The following is a 21,199-nucleotide window of genomic DNA, read 5'->3' as shown; positions in this document are numbered from 1 at the left end:
TTTGCGCACGCGCACATAGAGATGCAGGCGCCATCTACTCCATCTGCTATCGCTGTAGCGCACGCGCACTCGACGCAGCCGTTATGCCGGTTAATTTTGAAATCGTGCACTTAAAGTTGTAGATTGTTTTCTTTCTGCTACTAATTTCTTTTCCTGTATTAATACTGTTACGTCCGGTGACTCACTACGGTCAAGGCGTTTATCAGATGTCCACATATAATTAAGCGGGTTGCAATAATCCTAAGGAACGATCATAAATCAAGGCTTCTGGATTTTCCGTTAAGACCCCTAAGTGCCATAAAACATCGTTGAGTCAGAAGGTTCCTTATGATTAATGCTTTATCAGGTAAACATTGGGGAAACCGTGAATCAGTCAACATATCTGTACTTCATCTACAACTACAGGTCAGTCGACATCTCTAGATTCGACCTATGACTACAGATTAGTCATCATCTCTGCACTGGGTTCACTACTTTAACTTAGCAACATTTCTTTACCGGGTTTGTAGCCGTCAATCATTCACATACTTAACTTATACCTTACGCATTAGCGTAGCTATCTTCTTTAGAAAATTGTTGGAAATATATACTATCTTTGAACTGTTAATCAAGCATTATACTCATTAAACTATCTCTATTATCCTAATCGAAATAGGGGATCGATCTGTTCGTGACGTCGATTATTCTAATCGTAACGAGAATTTACGACTTCCGTTGACGCGCTTCCTCGCGATCGCGTCTCCCCGCGACTGGTCGATAAAACAATCTGTTTCATTTTTTGTGAAACTAATAAAGAGTTACACTGCTGTCATAGACACGTCAGGATACTGACACGAAAGAAGAAAGGGCGTTGGTTATTTTCATAGATTTAATGAAACGATATACAGAATACATTTGCTTTCGTAATGCATCGCAACGCATCGTCCGCGTGCCTTACCATCTATATCACATATCAATTTTTCTTTTATTTATAAAATATAATGGTCGCAATATATGTGTTTTTGTATTCTCACATCATGCCTTTAAATTGCTTTCTCATTTGCATATCGAAAGTATATATAATATATATATATTTATTTATTTATTTATTTATATTTATATTACTTCATTATATTTATATATTTATAAGTATATATATAATAATTATATATTATATCATTTTATATTATATTATATTATATATATATATATAATAATTAACCAAGCGAGAGAGAGGGACTGTGTGTATGTGTGACTCGGCACAGAATTACAGCGAATCAGGTAAAACATCTTTAATTAGAATACTTTACAAATTTTTAGTAGAACGATGTTAACGTGTTGCTAAATATCGACGGTCGTAGGGGTGAAAAGGCCGGTGGTCGGGAAACTTCCCTTGCAATTCCTTTTATTGTCGTTGTGAACAAATTGCAAGGAGAACACAAATTGTACTTGATTAAATAATCGGCGAATTATCGATCGATTTCAATAATTCGCACCTCCTTTTCAATTGTACGGCCGTCAATACATATCGATTTTACATATCGACATTATCGATCGACATTATTTTATTTTTTACCTCCTTTTTCTTTTTCCTTCTTGTTTATTTCCTTCCCCTTCTGCTTGTTACCCCTTCTCGTTCTCTGATTTTTTTTTCTTACAAATCCTTCCAACATGCTCGATGACCGACAGAGATTTCGACCAACATATCACGCGGATACATTCGACGTGTGTAAATTTGTTTGTTTGCTTTCAGTGCAACGTCTACCACTTCCGATGTGTACTTTGTATTTGTGCATGTAGTGTATATGGGTGTATCCGCAGATATTCGTACGGCAGAGTACAGATCGATCGTTGTAGAAACGTCCGTACGAAAACGAGAGTTTGTCACGTTTTATTTCTTTTCATTTATTTTTTCTATTCTTCTTTTTCGTATGACTTCATAAAACTTGATCTGGGACAGAAAACGATACAACGCACGATAGCAAACATGGAAAAGTTCTATCTCATATTTTGGACGGAAAGGGAACGAATTTCGATTTCGAACTCCTTACAAACGCTGTGATTTCCACATGGAAGGTCGAACGTACCACATTACAACATTCAATTTTATTTTATCAAAGAAAAAGAACGACAAACTCAATAAAAAAAAAAATTAAATCATCCGTTGATTGAACATTTATTGTTACATCGAGGGAAGAGGATAAAGTACACCTAATGGAATTGGCCTTTGTTCATTTTACAGCGATGACAATTAATCGATAACAACAATACTTGAGATGATTTCGTTTTTCATTCGAGATATTTCTACGTTCGAACGATCCGAGATCCCTTGTTCTCCGCTTTAGTTTATTTCATTCTTATATCCCTCCTCGCTCCGTTTCTTTTCTTTTTTTTTTTTTTTTTGTTTTATATAAGATTTTAAAACTTTTTCTTTATCTCTTTTTCTTGTAACCCTTTCCGCTAAATCGGGAAAGGTGCACGCGCAATTTACATGTCGTAGCATCGTAAAAAATAATACAACGCTAATCAGCGTTGAGTCCAGGAAAGATTTGGCGGAATCGTAATCGGAGCACGTCAATCACGAGTTAAATTGTTTCTACTCCAATAGGGGATTAGAAACTGTTCGCGATGCTTCCTTTAATTTTCTTAAGTAATAGGAACAAAAATATTCTTCCCCTCTATTATATGAGCGAGGCAAGAAACTTAAGAATTCTCGAATTCATTAAGCGTTCGTTAATCACAATTAGCCTAATAGCACCGTTTAATTTGACGAATTCCATCAGCCTCTAAATCTCTTCTGGACTCGATGCGCTCTATACACACACGATGGAAACGTACGGATTTTGTTCTTGTGTCATATAATCCGAAAACGGGAATCAATTATTAATACGTGCTGCTAGAAAGGGAGCATTATGCTTAATTAAAAATTCAATATTACATAGTGGTCGGCCGAAGATATGACGAATTAGATAATAAACGAAACCGTTCGTTTCCACGGCGTTATCCTAATTTTCATTCGAAAAGAGAACTCAAAGTGACGTGTCCCCTTTTCGGATACTTGTACCTTGCTTTCTTGCCGGGCATATGTTGTTCTCGTTTCACCGAACACCTGCGATCGTATCCATCCGCAAACGTTTCCACACACGCGGCCAATGCCAATGAAGCTCGTTTGCACAGAGAAAAGCGTTGTTGATGTTGACACTCACAACTTAATCGCGAGTGCAGGCTTGAAAATTGAATTACGTCTGCTCGAGTACCGTTTAATGAAGCTCGACGTTAATTACTCCTTTCTCCGTGTACTCTTCCGTAACGAGAGACCGCTAAACGGAAGCTCTTATATGGCTAGCAATCGATAACTCTTGCACAAGAAATAGTACCGAATAAACAACGAATCGAGAAATAATATATAAAATACGAAAGAAAGAGTGGGAGATGATGAAACTCGACTTTTATGAAAAAACTACGATTGCGTAGAAATCAAAGAAAATGAATCGAGACGATTCAGCTAGTGGTCGAACTCGAATCCTCTCTGTTTCCTTATAAAGCGTGGAACATTTGCGGATACACACAGCGAGTAGAGAGTAACGTATACACACGTAATTATTTTATACCTATTGTGCACATATATGTATCGTTAACGTGTTTTCCTGCCTCTCTTTAAGTTAGAAGAACCACATGGCGATCGCCACGCGGACCGTGTCTTTCTGAAATTAGGTGTACTAAGATTAATGTTGCGATTTAAACGCTGTATCGGTTGGATCGGTTTACTGGGTTGTACTTTTACGTTGACAAGTAACATACACACAAAAGAGGAAAGTATTGTTGCCGAACAATTAGGATGGCCATTTTCAACGGGCCATGCTGGAAATATTACGCCAACTTAACCATCAACGATTCCTTGATATAGCGATTTTAATCTTCCATGAAATTCATCATGGGTCCCCTCCAGTTTCTTTGGATCGTGCGTCAATGCAATCCAGTCTAGGGTTGATTATTTCTTTTACATCCAAAGGAGACGTTTTTGTTATCCTGGTGATATATTGCAGCGGCGAAGAGTGCTTAACGTCGACGATGTTTCTTACGCATTTAGCAAGTTATGGTAACACAAGGTGGTGGTAAGAAGGTAGCGGATGGTAACAGCGGTAGCAGCGACAGTAACGCCATAAAATCGTAACATTAGCGGTAAGTAGTAGTTAAGTAATAGTAATTAATAAGTAGCAAGTAATAGTATAAGTAGTAGTAGCGGCGCGGTATACGTATAAATAGGACTGTCTACGTTAGTTTGATTAAAAATAAATGTCATAACGTAATAGGTAACTTTATGCCGGACCCGTAACGAAGCCACTGTTCATTGCTGATCGGTCGCGATCGAAATAACGCTATGCACTTATATTCAGTTCCTCTCATGCTCGTCCAGATGGATGGTGCAGCCGATCGGCTACGTTCGGGTCCTACTTCATTCTTCTTCTCCCTTAGCTGTCTAAAATCACATTAACGCAAGAATAGTGGTAATTATTTTGAGCCGAGCGGATCTCGACCACGTGACTTGGAAGACACTCACACGTTTTCAATGATACTAAATTCCATGCGATCGAGGGTCAGGAGGGGATAACAGAGCACCGATTAGCCTCGGATCGATGAAGCTAGTAAGCCAAAGGACACGAGTTTCGCATGAATACGAGCACAGGGAATCAGGAAACAAGGAAACAAGGATTTTCTACCAATAATCCATTTTAGCATCATCGCGACGTTCGAGTGTGATCACAGTCACGATCTACGTACACCTAAACTATCAACACGGAAGAGCGAAATTGATTTAGAAGTGGGACAAAAGGTAGATGGAGGAATATTAATTACTAACATAATCTGTGATAATCTACTTGTCTCCGCTCTTCCGTCGTTGCTCTGATATGTTGCGAATCGTCAATGCGTTCTCTCTTCTTTCTCCTCGACGAGTAATAAGTACATTTTTGTTCACCAAAAGAAGAGATATTCGTCCCGATTGGGCGGATCGTCGGGGGCAATCGATGCAGCATGAGCAATGAAAGAAACGTAGCGACTTTGTTCGTTGACGTAGCGACTTATACATGTATAAAGTAGGTAGAAAAGTGATAAAAATTCATGTGTATGTGTACGTATAAGATGTGTGTAACGAGTACTGTATACCTTTTCTTTCTTCTTTTTTTTTTTTTTTTTCGTTTCATTTGTGCATGTTTGCGAGAAATAGCGTAGCATTTAGAATTATCAATTGATAAAACACTCCGTGATTAATCTTCCGCATGCCACTGCTCTTTTCGTCAGCTATAAACGCATAGTAAAACGTTAGATCCTCTTACGAAAGGGGAAATCTACCGTTTGTTTCACTGTCATTTCTCCGTGGGCCCCGATAATCCGCCAAGAAACCGAGTTCACCTTTGTTACATGGTTCTCGATACTTTCGATAGCAAGAATAGTTGTTACATCGTACAGTGTTAAAATAGTAATAGCAGTAATAATAGTAGTAACAATAGTAACAGTTGTCAGGTCGAGCACTCGCGTCTGCTCGCTGACACATCACGAAGACATGCGCCCCGCTCATCCACCCGTCTCTCATCCATACACGCACAGGGAACTTTGTCTTAAATTTAGCGACAAACCACGTCTTCCGGCTCGTCCATTCGCGCGTACATTCACTCCAATGTACACTTGCACGATACTCGATCGCATGCACGCATCTATTCGCTAAAACATCTAAACGACGAGTCAGCCTCGAGACAAACAGTCTCGACAGAATTCATCGAGCTGACTGCCGTGGTATACGACGATTCATGCGTCGACACTCGTGTGAAAATCATGTGAGGGTACACGCAAGAAGATAGTAGAACCTACGTATACGTATAAGAACTAAGGAAACTTAATCGAGTAGGTACGCAACCGCACAAGATCTCAAGAGTAAATTGTTCTACGCGAAGATAAAGCCTTAGGCTTGGCTCGAGAAGGCGATTAGAACGGTAGACTACCGACAAACATCGTCTCGATCATTGGTGGCGCCGGGACCAGATCCTCCAGTTTCAGGTAAAAGATACGCTGGAGCCCTTGCACTGACAGACTCCTCAGTTCCGGTAGTTTACCTAACAAACGGGACAGATAGTGCGCTTTCCTCTGCGCTTCGGCGTTATAGGTGACATGATCGCGAAGGGACGAGATTATTTTCGACTGTAGTTGTTCCATGCGATGAGGTTCCTTCAGGCCGTACCTTGCTGTAATTTTAAGCAGAGAAACATACGCGTTTTTTATCAATCGATCCAATTTCAATCATTCGATGGACATAGGGATGAACCGGTTTGTAACGAAAATGACTAGATTTCCAGATTCGCTAGACAATTTAAACGGGAAGGGAAGCCGATGTTGCGTGCAATCGTAATTCTACGACGTCGTTGAATTGGCCGAAAAGGAGCACGCACATGCAACTCGCGAGGAAAATCGCGTCGACGTATCGCGTGCAATAGACACGAACGATGGCGGTTTCTTTTCGTCGTCGCATCAATAACTAACAGGTTGATCGATAAATAATTTATCTACCAGACGATCGCGCCTAATGGAGAGTCGTCAAATAGACGAGAGAGGAATCGAGGGTAAATCGGAATAGAAAAGTAACGTTCATACTTATGATATTCTTTCGAATAAGAAAAAAACAAGAACTTCGATGAAACTTACCAGTAACGAGGGTAAGCGCACACAGGCAAGCGAAAGCACTAGTGTCTACGTCGAGAATATGAAGAGCTTTGCTGAACTCGAGGATACTGTGGAGCCAATCGCCAAAGCTACGTTGACATTGTTCCAATGCCAGAACCACACCGTTGCAAAATGTCAGCTTGGTGTCTTCTGGTTTTGTACGGTACGCCAACCGAAGAACAAAGAGTTCCAGACTGGCTGACTGGAAAAGTAGCTCCTACGAAGAGTAGCAACAACGAAAACTCGTGTTAGAAAACCAAATTATGGTTATGATACGTACAGTCGATGACAGTGATATAACGAGATCGTAAATTAAAAAGTTAAACGGCGATACCGATTGATCTAGCCGTATTCAGGACCGTACGTCACGGGTAATCAAGATTGGCAGAGAATTCTTCATCGTTGACTTATCTACTTGAAAGAAAGGACTAGTTCTGAGTTGACATCGTACGGCCCTGAACAAGGCTCGAACTCCTTATTAATCCTAAAATTTCTCCACTTACATGTTTCGGTCTTTAAACATGTAAACTTTAACGCCTGATCGATTTTACGACCTCGTTATATCGTTTCCACCGATATGTATAAAAGGTATACGTGAATCGTGGAAGACGAATTAGAAATTGTTAAAAAAGCAACTTTGTTACGAGAGAATGTTATTTTCATCGGTGGCTCGAGGCTAGCAACTAGATAACCGACCAATCAGACCGTCGATTAGACATGTCGTAGGCTCGTCAGGATTGACCTTTTAGAAAATGTACAAGCTATCGATTTCTTTAATGAAAGCTTCCCTTACAGATATTGCTCGTCGATACGTAATAAACAATATATCGCGACTCGCATATGGTTGCACGAGCATATCATCGAAGGCTGACGAAAAGATTAATGAGAATTATTAATAAGAATATTTACATTACCTGATCTTCCCGTACTAAATCCGTGAAACCAGGAATCTTATCGGCAAAAGTTCGAATCACGTCGATGGACGTAGTGAGAAGATTGTAAAATTGCTGAGTCTTTTCGGCCTCTGTGATAGGCGGATCACCAGGACTCGATTGTCGATACTGCGAATAGTCTAATGTCGCTTGATCGGGTGTCGTGTCCAAATGTGCACGAACCAGAGCTGTAATCAAGGAAACTGGAGAACTCGGTGGCGACTCTTGTGGGGATTTTGGCTTCGATGGTAGTCTACCTCGACGACCCCTCAAGGAATCCGTCCTTACAACCTATTAAACGAATAACTTTTGTTATATCCTTTAGAATTCTCAATATTCTTCCGAAGAATAATGTTTTCAACGTGTGCCAATATTTTTTACTTTGTTATCTTGTTTTAATAATTTTATAATCTTACCTCTTTCACCATACCGACCATCAAGCACTTCTGGAAGCGACAAAATTGGCAACGATTCCGTCGGCGTTTGTCAACGGGGCAAGCTTTCTCTGCTAGACACACGTATTTTGAGCCTTTCTGCACGGTTCTCTTGAAGAACCCTTTGCAGCCCTCACAGGTACGCACACCATAGTGTTGACACGCTGCCGTGTCGCCACAAACAGCGCACAATTGACTGGGACTCGGCGGTGCTCGTTCGTTGCTGGTTGTGCTTCCAGGTGACGGAGAACTCACAGAATTTCCAGTGCCTCCGCTTCCACCGCGTGCTTTCGGGGATTCTGTACTGCCACTACTGTCAATGAAAGACACGTTTCTTTAAAATCTCACAACTTCAAAATATTACATAAAGTTCCTTTCTTTTCGAACGAACAAAGTCGGGAAGGAAGTTCATCTCGGATAGACGCGTTAGTCTTCCCGGATAAATGCCATATTTTAATGTTAAAAAAGAAAACGAAATTGTATAGTCGTTTATTCGATAATTGATTCATTACAAATGGTTCAAGAGCTTATATAAAATTGTTCAAAAAAGAAAGAATATCCAACAACTACGCTGCTCCAAATAATTAAAAAACTCTTTTTTATGTTATATCCATTCCCAGCATCTTATGTTAATGTTTACATTTACGGCAGTAACACACGAACAACATGTCAATTTGTACGAAGCCTATAAAACTTCTTCACTTGATTAACAATAGATCCACTCATAATAGAGATTCTCTAATTGTTTTCAACAGTACACATTAACATTGAAATCAATATTCCCCGTATAATGAAAGTCGACTACGATTCATTACCTCGCAGACTCTGACCTCTGCGTGGGTAGAGACGCCCTCCGTGGACGAGGCGTCCCTACGACGACGTTGTCGACGGTAGGGTAATTGTCCGTTGGTGCAACCGGTGTGGCACCGCCAGTTATGGTCGGTGATGGACCATACACCATGGGTACAGTGACCGCTGCACCATATGGCGAGTCCTGTCGATGATTCGATGGGGGAGGAACAGCCGTGGTCGGTGTCGGAGCCGTTTCTGTCGCGAAATAACCTTGATGATTATGATGATGTTGTTGTTGCGGAGGAAGTGTTGACTGTTGTTGTTGATGGTGATGATGAAGATGTTGTTGCCTGTGGTCGTGGTAGGGCAATGTGGGTGAAAATTCGGTGGGATAATGTCCGGTGGCGCATGGATACACCGAGTTATCGTAACATTCTGCCTCGTCCATCTTGATGCCGAGAACCTGCAGTTCCTGTCTGGTGTACCGTTGAGCCGTGTAGGTTTCTTGGAAACTTGGCAGGGGTGTAGAACTGCTGCTCAGACAGATCAGAATTAAATGTCAGTGGACCGGTCGACTCGTCCGAACGAAATGCCAGCTACGATCTTTCTTCATGCTACCGATGATGATCGTTAAATCACACAATGAAACATGCAATCGCGTAGAACAAGCTGATTCGCAGAATCGTAAAAGTAATGACAGAATGCCAACTATGATTTATCTTTTACCTATCGGCCAAATCTAAGATTCTATCTGTGAAAGGTGAAATGCAGATTGAAAGCAACGAGCGGTACCTAAGGGAGTCTGGTTGCACGTCCTCGGGAAGAGGAGCTGCTGATGGAGGCGGTTGTGGTGGTTGTTGATGATGTACCGTTTGTTGTGCCTGGGCTGACTCGTCAGCCGTGGGTACACCTTGCGGATTACCCAGCTGTAGTTCTGGAAATGGGTCCAGCTCCTCCGGTAGACTTCCCGCATCCGCTGGATCCGTGTACGAGGCACTCAATAAATCCGCCAGAGTGCTACATCCGAAAGGACTCTAGAAAAATCGCATTGAACCTCGGTTGGATCATTTTCAATCGCGAACTGAGATTTCATTCAATTTTTGTAAAATCGACAACTATTCAACTATTTAAAGTTTTCAAAGCTGCACCAAACTCGAACAAAATCTTTTTTACGTTTGGCAAAAAGATTTGATAATTTTTTTATATTGTTTCAGTGGATAAAGAACATCAAACAACGGTTAATTGGACCACGAAATATCTGTCGATCTTTGATAATTCAATTCCGTGGTACTGGTACACTTTTTCTATTGTTTCTACAATGTCGGACAACGTCGGGAGAGCCGTGCGAGCGGCAAATCGAAGTACTCGACTGCAAGGCGGTAACATTGTTCGACCACAATTGCGAGCCGTGTCGAGACATCGATGTACAGTTGAGGTGCGCAGTGAGGATGTCGGAGAAGAGCGAAGTGGGCTCTCGTATCGCGTGTTGTCTGTAACTCAAACAGTCACGCGGAGATTCCTACGTTTAATCGAATCGAACGAATCTCTTCTTTCTAATCCAAACTCGCCATACTCGTATAAAATCCGTACTTGGTCCACGTGACTCTAATAATCGTCCAATACTATCTTACCCGTTACGAACACCGATGTCTCGATTTATAATCTCTTTCCCTATATTATTATAAACGATCTTTAATACGAATATTACTATAAATATCGGCTGACATTTTACTTAAAGATATTAAGGTCGACTGTCGCGTCGATACTGCATAAATAAAAATATCAGCGTGAAACATATAATAATTAAAGCAACATTTATTTCTCCGAGAAGGGAAATGAAAATCGAGTGGAAGACAACATGGACGCAACAAGGACACGGACGAACGTCTGGCCAGGTAACTATTGGAGGATATCAGCACGATGGAGGTAGGATGGGGTGTGGATATTCAATTTGCCGGGTTGGTTCCGCTTCTGAGCTGACATTTCGTTCATCGCTCCCTCGAGAGCCGACGATCGAATTGTCAGCCTACCATAACCCTGACTACGGCCTCCTAAACGGCCTCTCGAAGCCGTTCAACCCCCCATTCTTCCTTACGAAACTTCCTACGAGCAATTACGACACCATGAAAGCGTGGCTGCGTGTAACTTCTCTACGTAGGATTACTAATTTCGTGGTACAGCTAGACCAAGCGTTGTCAGCCGTTTAATTACGCGTGACGATCCCGCGGACAGACGTTTTCAACGAAAAGACTTTCCAAGACGGAAAATGAACATAAGAGAAGGGATAGAAACAGGTAGGACGACACTGGAGATCCGGGTACGTGGGCAGGAATGCAGATGGTGCGCGATAAGCGAATGCAGATGACGATCAAGAACGCCGGAACGTAGGAGGGCAGATCTTGTTGCGGGTCGAGCTAGACTCGCGGAGTTCGAAGACCACGGAACAGATAAGATAGTGAAATAGTGAAAGTCCCGCGAGCCCGAGCGACCCACTAAATACGGGATTCGATAATTACCAGCTGGTTCCGCCAGACGACGTTCACGTAAATTCCGATCGCGTTAAGAAACATGTTTTCACGTATAACTATGGAGGGCTGTTATTAACAATTTTTTTGTCGATTAAGAACGACAAAGTCTAATTTTAAATCCGAATACACGAAATAGTACTAAAGAAAATTGAAGGCAAGGAGTCACTGACCGCGGGAAAACTTCCGAAAAAGCAAATGCTGCGAAAAACGTGAAATAGGGTAGTATTCTAAAGAGCTACGCGAGATTTGGAAATATAAGAAGAAAAGATGGATCATCGATCGTAATATGACGTTGAGAGTAATGTCGCGCAAAAAAGGGTGCGCGAAGCGCATCAGAGTGAATTCTTGCTGACCTGATTATAATTAATAATAAAGAATAAAGGGGAAAGGGTTTGAAGAGCGAACCTGGACATTACATTACCTGCGTCTGTAGGAGAAGCATGCTTGATGCTACCGTGAACGCGGTGGTTGTCGTGGTTGTAGAAGACTGATTCGTGCAGGCGAGAACTGGAACAGTAGTTGTTGCCTGCCGTTGATGCCGCTGGCGATGTGGCTGTTGCTGTTGCTCTACGTCGTTCCGTGTAATAGCCACCGCACGCTGACTACCGTTGCTGTTATCGCTGTCGCCGTTCGGCGAATGCAATTGCCCTGCAACAGAACGCAACACATCCTGAAGCTACTGCTAGCAGCGAGATCGCTTTAAATTCCTTCGACTTAATGCACCGATCTTAAACATTATGCATCTTATAAAACCAATTACAGAGGCGGCTAAGCAATCTACGACAGTTCGACTAACGCATCTCTCTATATTTTTTCCTTTCTGTAATAAAACGTCGCTCGCATATAACGTCTATCGAGGACATTGTTCCAGAATATGATGAAAAGTTCTTTGGTCCAAAGCCAACGCGTTTATTGTTTCATGATGAAACAAAGAGGGATGAGAAACTAAACTTTCTGACACGTATTCCCCGCGATGACGCGTTGAATGTACGCGCCAGACTATTTCTATCCTACAAAGGTACCATGATCTTTTCTTTCTTTTGTGTCCAGACGTGACGCGAATCGAGAATTTAGTTAACAACTGCGTACGTACAATATCTGCGATATTGAGAGTGACCGGCGTCCATGGTGATCATCTCTGCGACCAATTTAGAATCGAGAGGCCTCGAACTCGGACGAATTTGGTTCCGTGAGAGACGAACGCGTTTGCACAGATCGATTCTTAGAAGTACGAGTAAATTTCGACCACCAGGCCAAGGATGGCCTGGCAGCCAGTGGAATTCGGAAACAACTTTCACTGGTTCCCGTTTTTCTTGTTTGACGCTACTCGTTTTAACCGGTTGTTATCACTATCTGGTACCGACTTATTAGTCGTCGAATTCTCGTCGTCGACTGAGGTCCTCGACGCCGAGGTTTCGTCCTATATAGGGTAGCTCCGACACCCCAGGGAGACATGAAATCATTGGCATTTAAAATACTACCGTCCTATGCAGACAGCCACCATACCCTCTGCTCGATTATTATTACGCGATATTATCCCTAACGCCCGAGGGATGACTATACCTCGTCCCGTCAACGAAGAGATCGCTCGCCTTTTATCTTTAGAATCTATGCATGAAACGAACCTTAAAAGAACGTAGGAATATAGGAAAAATTGTCAGTACCTGCCATCACATTTCCATCATTTTCATTATCACCATAGTTATTACAATCTTTTTTTTTTTTACTAAATATCGCCTCACTCGATTCTTAGAATAATATTACCACACTTCGTTCGCTACAATTCTCTCACAAAGGCTAGAAATTGATACGTTTCGATTAATTGATACGTTACGTAAAGAGGAACGAATAGAAAGTGACATTAACAAGTGATGGGTTAAGCAGATGCGTTCTGCTCTTTTGAGTTCTCCATCCTTTCGACTCGTTGAAGGATCAGGGAAGATGCGAACGAGAGATAGTCACGGTCACCTAGACCGGCGATTTGATTGAATTTCGCAATGGGGATCGTGAGAGGACCACCCAGTGGTTTTTCACGTCGTGAAACATGGCATAGCCGAGTCGTAAACGATTCCACCGTGGCGGAGATTAATCGTAGAGGGGTGTAGAGGGTGCGACGTGATTCGATACGATAGCGACACCGGTTATGGCGAATTAAAAGGGACTGCACACAAGCCTTGCTTGATAAGTATCGATGCAAACGCGGCTGGCATCGGATCTATACGGCCATAAATCTCAACGCAGTCAGATCGATCGGGCTAGAAGTCTGTCATTACCTAACGAAAAGTCATAAATGTTGCCTGTATAGCCCACTCTCTTTCTCTCACCCGTACCTTTAACCTTTTCCTTTCCTCTCTCGTTGTAACCCGTGCAAGGTGGTTGCTCCGCCAATTAAGATAGCTCGATCCAAAACAATGAGCCCTATCAGACAGCGAGGATCAGCGAGACCGCGAAGGAGAGGCGCGAGTAGAACCGATCCCACCTACGGGAGCGCATACTAGAGAAAACAGGCTGCACCTGAGCCGGTGTGCACGTGCACGGAAGGACTCGATTAACTTCTACAACGCTAGCACCGACAGCACCGTAGGCAGGGTAAAGGCAGAGGTAGCCAGGGTAGGGTAGCGAACGGACGAGCAAGAGTAGGGTTAGCCGAACAGCGTGTGCCAAGTGGATTACACCGGTATACACGGCCCTCCCACGAACCACGCCTCTCCACGTGCCACCACGTGCAGCCACGCCGCGCACAGCCACTTGCTTCGTTTCTCAACAATTTGCTCTCATGAATTAACCACTCGTTCCTTCCAGTCTTCTGTATCTGCTCTTCCTTTCGCTTCCTTCTTCTCCACTCTCGATCGTCTCGCGAATACCGTATCCAATGAAGATTGGAAGGATCGGATGGATGTGGCACGAAGAGCTTTGAGTAATTTTCTATATGAATACATAAGACTGCTTTGACAAATAAGATAACATTACGCAGAACTATTAAACGCTGTTTGTGTGTCGCTAGATATAGACGAAGAGAAAAATACGCACTGTCGTAGATCATCGTGTTAATAGACAGATTCCGCGGTTGTGTAATTGAACTGAGGAATTCTGGACATTCAGAAATTGCGAAAGACTTCTGTGTATAGTTTGTAAGAGTCGTTGAGTGATACATATCTCGGGAAGACAGGCGTGAAAATTTTGTGCGATTTTTCATATCGAAACGACCCACTTTCCGCTTGAGAGAAGAGTCATCACTGACGTCACTGTTACTTGGTAGCATCGGACGAGTGTACAGCCACAATTAGGCATGAAATTCCTATAAGTTACGGGCTAATTGCAACGATTGTCCAGTCACGTGTTTTCATTTCATGGCTTACCAAGATAATTGATATCCTTCATGAATAATTCATTCTGGCAGCGAGTTTCTTTCTAACGTGTCGTTTATGAGAAAACCCGTAGCTACGAGGAGAAATAGTGAGGGAGATGGAGATAAAGAGAAAGAAGGACGCTATTAATAAACGCATCGGAGGACTTTTCTTCGTTACAACGTTACCTTCGAACCTCGAGAATTATATTGCCGATCAATCGACGCGTCTCGTATGCAGGCACACCTAACGACGTTAGCAACCGGTGGTGGGTGAGCGTGCGTGCACGAGAGAAAGTAGGACCTGATCATGTCTTGCAGCCGTACGCGACATATAATCGCGTACCGAGATATCTTCGATTTAAAGCTCGCATCGGTTCGCCCACACGAGCCGAGCGTCTCTACAGTTGGACGATCGTAATTAACCCTTTCACTACTAAGTAGGGACGGTCGTGTGCCAGCCTTTCGTTTGCCTTTTTCCTTTTAGCAGCTATGCTCATCGCATTTTACTTCTCTGGAAGCTGGCATTACTTTTCCAATTTCTCTTATTTTCACGCTTGATTTTCGCATTCAGAGATCTTAGTGGAGAGATTGTTTTCAAAGTCGATACTGCGAAGTCTATACAATGATGACGAAGTGCTATACGATATATTCGGATTTTATTAGATTTCTAGCACGTGGCTCTTAGGATGTTTTAAGTTTTTAAAGAACTTCGTTGTTTATTGTGTGCATCTTTTTTAGGACGTTGATTTTCATTTGCTATGTTGCTTCGGTTACTTGTATTTTTCTTAATATCTTGTATTGTTATTTTTTTTTTTATTAAAGATTCTTGCTTTTGCGTTCTAACGCTTTGTTTTCATTGCTGAGATTCTATCCTCAATTGTCCTTATATTTTTATCGCCGAATCTCCTTTTTTGCGTTCCTTCTTTTAAGCTGAAATTCCTGTTCTGACGTCCTTGCACTGTTCGTTACGGGGAATCCCAATTTCATCACATTGGAATTTACTTCAAGAAAGTATTGCAGAAGGGAAAGAAGCTGCCATTCCATTCGGAATATAGACTGTGGATGAACTAGTAACCATTGATTTACTATAAAGTGAATAATATCCAGGGTGAGTACTCGATCAGATGGCAGTTGTATTAGTTCAGGCAATCTTCATATCTTGTTCGGACAGTTCTTGTATTTACATAAAAATTGAAAATATGGGAATGGCACTAAGAACATATTATTTACATACATACATATTTTCGCTCCATTAATCTACGATAGACACTGTACATCGCAGATTCAGATTCAGATAGGAATCACCAAACGTGTTCATAGCAATTAAGATAATTATAAGTGAAAATTGTGATTTTAGTATAAGTAACCATTGGGTGACCCTATGAAATAACTATATGATGGATATCATCCATATCTGGTAATTGGTTAAGAGGTTTGCTTGCTAAGTAGTATACAGTAGTATACAGTAGCTGCGGGCATTTTGGAAATTGCAGAAAAGTCAGGCTCAGAAATTTTTCATTCTTCGTGAAAAATTCATGATAGTCACTTTTTACAGGATTTAACGAACAGTAAACAAGCTGGTTACCAGCTCTTTAGTATTATCGCACTCGACTCGATTATTTTTTAATAAAGTACATATACATGTACACGTATCATATTGATTTCAAATCTTGACCCACTTACCTAATGTGCACTAATCATTGCAGATGCTGCATCATCCGATCTCCCTACCATTAGGAGGCGAACTTTAATAGCTATGTACCACTGATTATACTATTAATTTTTCTTAGTCAGTCGTATCCTGAAGGCATCGCGAAACTTATTTAACACTTTCACTATTAAATTGAAATAATTTTCTTTTTTCTTTTTCTTCCTCTCATAGGAGATGAAATTTTATTTTAATTTTTCCGTAATCCAAATCGAACGACTATTCGAATATTGAGAAATATTTATTTCCGTGTGTCGTGTAATATATGTGCGAATTTCGAATATTTTTTAATAAAGAATATTTCCTTCTGTGTTAATTTAGCACGGTTTCGTGTCATATATCTTTTCACAGCGTGGAAAGTCGAATGAATCACGGGATCGTCGAATCGGACGTAAGATAATTTGAAAGTTTCCATGCTACGTGTACTCTAAAACTGGTCCAGCGTATGCACTCGGTGCAGCTTTCTCTTTCGCTGAATTTAGTGAAAGATTGATGACATCGCAATTAGGATTACAACAATCTCTCCGGGAATCCTGAGTCACCCTCGTGTCGCGATCACGTTCCATCCGAAGCCTGATACGTGCTTATCATCGTTCTCGACAGTTCATTAGCAGTCCATTCACCGAGACCGAATTATCACCAGCTTCGTAATTCGCCGAGTACGGTAACCTTCGCGTAACGAAAAAAAAAAAACGTATCAAAGAAAAAGATTCGTAACCACCCAACATGCTAATCACTCTATCAAACAATCATTTCGCTGGATGTATTCCTCGAGGATTTACCTTTCCTATTCGACAAGGATTTCACTGCAATTTCACAGAAAACACACAGCTTGTATCTTTTATTGCTATCATAAACATTTCCACATAGAAAGATACTGCGCCAACCAATAGGCCGCTATCTGCTACGTTCGACAGTACGTTTGGTTTCCTACGTTTACAAACGCAATCCTTCGATCGACAACCTCGAAGAAGGAGCAAAATGCAACGCTTACGGAGAGGAGAGAAGAAACACGGATCGAATCACGGATCCGTGAAAGCAGGACCAGGAAAGCCAAGCTGAAACAAATTGTCCAGATACCCTGGAAAGATTAGATACGTTCTCGGTGGATTGACCTCTCCCGATAAAAGGCTGCTCGATAGCTAGCGCGGCCAATAAGAATACAAAGGCCGTTTCAAACGCTCGCGAGCTAGTCGCGGCTCGCGTGGTCCGGGTTAGAGTGCGGCTTACGGTGTCGAACGAGGTGAAAGAAGAGCTTCGACGTCGAGCTACGCGAGGGAGGAGAGAGAGAAGGAGGATACGGAGAGTCGCTTGCGACACGCAGGCTCAAGCAGCCAGGCTGATAGGTAGGTAGGTAGGTATATCGCCCCCTGACCCCGAAGAACTACCGTGAGACCGGCTTAGCTCCGGCCGGAGCACTCTCCTTTGCTCTCTCGGCGTGCACTGCGCGTATGCACACACGTACACACACCACGCGTGTACACAGGCCAGGCGCCGTGGAATAAAGAAGTGGGAAGGGTACACAGTATGCCGTGACACGACCGAGAAGAATAAGAAGAAGAAGAAGAAGAAGAAGAAGAAGAAAGAGCAGAAGAAAGAGAGAGGAAGAAGGAGGAGAAGGGAACGACACGACGAAGGATGTGTGACTCGTGGGTGCAGCTGCAATGCAGCCCGGCTGCATTCAGTGGCACACACAGGACGATAGCTGGGCTTTTCGATGGTACGCCAGGATTATCCTCGCTCGCGAACAAATACCATGCAACGAATTTCGTAATGGTTGCAAGCATGACCGTGGTTTACGAGGAATCTTCTCTTTTTCCTCCGCTGCATGTGTGCACGATTTGATTAGGACTCTTATCGCGAAGAATCTTTTCAGATTTCTTCCTTTCTCTTTAAGTCGAGCTAGTTTGGATTTTCTTTTCGTGGATTTCGAGGCAGAGATGGCACTGCAGAATAATAGTTAGATGCTGAAGACTCCCGAAGGCTTTTAAGAGAAAGTTGTATATGGACGTGGTTCGGGTACGTTTTGACGGAAGATGAATCGTAATTGTGAGTGTACTAGACAACTGCCGAGAAAATAAAAAAAGATACAGGTTCTCATAAAGTTTAATGACTTTTGGATATCCCCATTCGCTAATCGTACGATAGGAGAAAGTATCTGCAACGTCGATACCCAGGAACGATGTAAGCTGTTTCCCCTGCACGTGGATGCCTCGAGCCGTGACACAAAATCGTCGGCGAATCGCACGAAACACAATGTGTATCACGTTCAACGGTAAAATAACCGTTTACAGAGACACCCTGTACATCCTGGGGAAAGTCCAGCCATAAAGCTACGGCGAAAAAAATCTCTATCGGCGATATGGTCGCGCAGTGGATCGTCGTTCGCCGATATTCGGACGGGTCGACAGAGCAGTAAATTATCGACGATCCGTGAGCGGGAGAACGCGGGAACCAAGCAAAAATCTCCGTGCATAAATCAGCAGGCTAGAAAAGTGCCGGACAATAATTACAGGCCATGGAATTTTACGAGAGACTGTCTTAACGCTCGGCCTGGAAACGAAGAACAAACACGACAGGTCAGTAATGATTCTTCGTCGCGTAATTCGCTATTAACTTAATCGAGCATCGATTCCTACGAAACCATTCGTAAGTAAAGACAACGGGAAAGAGAAAATGACGACAGGCGTGAAAAAAAAGAAAAAAAAAAAGGAAGACTCGAACGAAGAGGAACGTGGATGCGGCCGAACGTAGGCAACTTTTTCTAGGCGTCGCGTAAGCAATCATCCTGCATACTTCGGATGAAAGAATAAGCAAATAGAAAACCAGCCGTGCCGCTCGCTACCAGCGTTGCAATTATATTTCCAGTGGCGCATCGTGTTGTGAAATTCGACATAATTTCGTCATCCTTCGGTGGAAAGGAAGGAAGAGCGAGTCAAAGAGAAGGGATACGTTTAAAAAATTCATACACGACGACGATACGGGAACATACGGATTCACGCGTATCGAAACGAATGGCGTAGGGAGCAAAATGGCTGCACGACGCGGCTCCACCCACATCCTGATCTTCGCATGCGTGTTCCACGCTCTCATATATCGATCCTTTGATTCCTCTTCGGTCGAAGAATGGAGAGGAAAACAAAAGAGGCGACGCGGTAGAATATCGCGAAGCGTGTGTCTCGACAGGCGTCGAGATCTCCGGAGTAGGATCGGGGACTTCCCCGATTTCACGACACGGAAACCCACGGTACAATTTGTTTGCTGTCGGAAAGTACTTTGCACCATCTATGATCTTTCACGATGTTAACTCCACGTGATCGAAACTATCACCATGTCTGTTGCAATTATCGTTGCGATAAGAACTCGACCGTTTTATCTACGGAAAATTGATCTATAAAAAAAAAAAGACCAACGAGAAAAAGAATGAACGTATGACAAAAAATTAGCATAAACAGCTCACATACGTATGTCTCTGGGTTATTAATATCATAATTAATGATAATAACGTATTGGTTGAGTTAGTTAATTATGATGATTTGATTTGAAGTTAGTAATTACAATATTATCGAGATTCTACCGCAAACACAAACGCGATAGTGGAGGACCGATAATGCACGGAAAACTGAAAAAAAAGTATTGACGAAGTTGTTTAATCACTTTTCGTTCGCGTTACGTTAAGGAAAAAAGGAAGAGAGAGACGCGTGTGTTGCGAGATGATTCAACGTGTTCGGCGCGAGGGTCGGTGGTGGACAGTTATGCAAGGGGCCGTGTTTGGCGCGTCCGCTTTGGCAGGTTCAACCGGTCTTAATCGCGATCGAGTCGACTTCGTCCGATCGAAACTAGTCAGGTTTCGGCTGGAAACGGCCCCAGACGAAGCTAACGTTTATTACCGACTATTTGAATATTAATAAATGATTTTCTATCGGCACGTGTCAGCTATCGTGTTTCGTAGGACGCGCGTCATACTACGTTCACCATTTTTCGATGACTACTAATGAAACTAATCCATTTGCGTTCGTAAGTGGTAGATCTATAAAACTGGACGAAAAGTGAACGAGATGCATGCGTTGCGACGCGTGAAACGTACGTTCTAGAGCTCGTAATTGCTTCCAGATTTGGCGTGAGTCTTTTTCGCTCGATCGCTTCGAAGCTGAGGCCTTGGTACGAGACGACGCACAGATGCTAAAGTTGTTTCTTTTTGGCAACTTTTTGGAATAAGAGAAACGAAAAATTTCCTTAGATTTTTGTTACCTTAGCATCGTATTAATTTATATTTGTCGGTAGACTTGAAGTTAAGAATTCTTTAGGATTAGAAGATAATTGTACGCCGATTCTATGAGAGTTGCAGGCTAAATAAGGAATTAGACGGTTTAGCGTTTCGTGAATCTGTTGAAATTCCACGGTGAAAGGATTACGTTGGATACTTATTCCATTTTATTGGCGCAGTCGATCATTCGAGCGGCTTTATATTCCACTATAAATTGTTCCATAGTCTAAAAGCCTTATCTGCTACATAAATTAGACATTCAGGTGCAAATACGAAGAATTTATGCCATGCTTCGAGCATCTCAAGGCTGAGCGCATACATATATAGCAGCCTCGTTATCGCATCCTAATTATTGCACATTTTACCTTCCTCTTTTATTCCTCCTTTTACGCTATTCACGAATCCTTATTACAATCAAGGCTCTGTTCTTCGGTACTTGACATTTGTCAGGCCGTTTCAATACTCCAGTCCATTCACTCGTCGAACAGCGAGTCGA

At 42.3% G+C, this 21,199-nt stretch overlaps 1 protein-coding gene across 5 annotated transcripts in view; it reads right to left on the bottom strand.

The window, feature by feature from the left end:
* Positions 1 to 2,063: 2,063 nt before the first annotated feature.
* The window catches only part of LOC126872464 (probable nuclear hormone receptor HR38), a 40,553-nt gene continuing 21,417 nt past the window's right edge, over positions 2,064 to 21,199 (bottom strand). For 4 of the 5 annotated variants that reach the window (XM_050632437.1, XM_050632439.1, XM_050632435.1 and 1 more), the window contains exons 2-8: positions 11,801 to 12,027; positions 9,644 to 9,885; positions 8,875 to 9,384; positions 8,042 to 8,372; positions 7,608 to 7,916; positions 6,676 to 6,910; positions 2,064 to 6,218 (exon numbers count right to left, since the gene is read on the bottom strand). In XM_050632437.1, the coding sequence (XP_050488394.1) occupies positions 5,962 to 6,218; positions 6,676 to 6,910; positions 7,608 to 7,916; positions 8,042 to 8,372; positions 8,875 to 9,384; positions 9,644 to 9,885; positions 11,801 to 12,027 (2,111 nt within the window). In that variant the 3' untranslated portion in view covers positions 2,064 to 5,961. Of the gene's footprint in view, positions 6,219 to 6,675; positions 6,911 to 7,607; positions 7,917 to 8,041; positions 8,373 to 8,874; positions 9,385 to 9,643; positions 9,886 to 11,800; positions 12,028 to 12,472; positions 12,522 to 21,199 lie in introns of those variants that run through there. The other variant, XM_050632438.1, reaches the window with a different exon arrangement.

This window comes from Bombus huntii, chromosome 13, assembly GCF_024542735.1.
Source record: "Bombus huntii isolate Logan2020A chromosome 13, iyBomHunt1.1, whole genome shotgun sequence".
In the NCBI taxonomy this organism is placed as follows: Eukaryota; Metazoa; Arthropoda; class Insecta; order Hymenoptera; family Apidae; genus Bombus; species Bombus huntii.
This window is presented reverse-complemented; position numbering and strand designations above follow the sequence as displayed.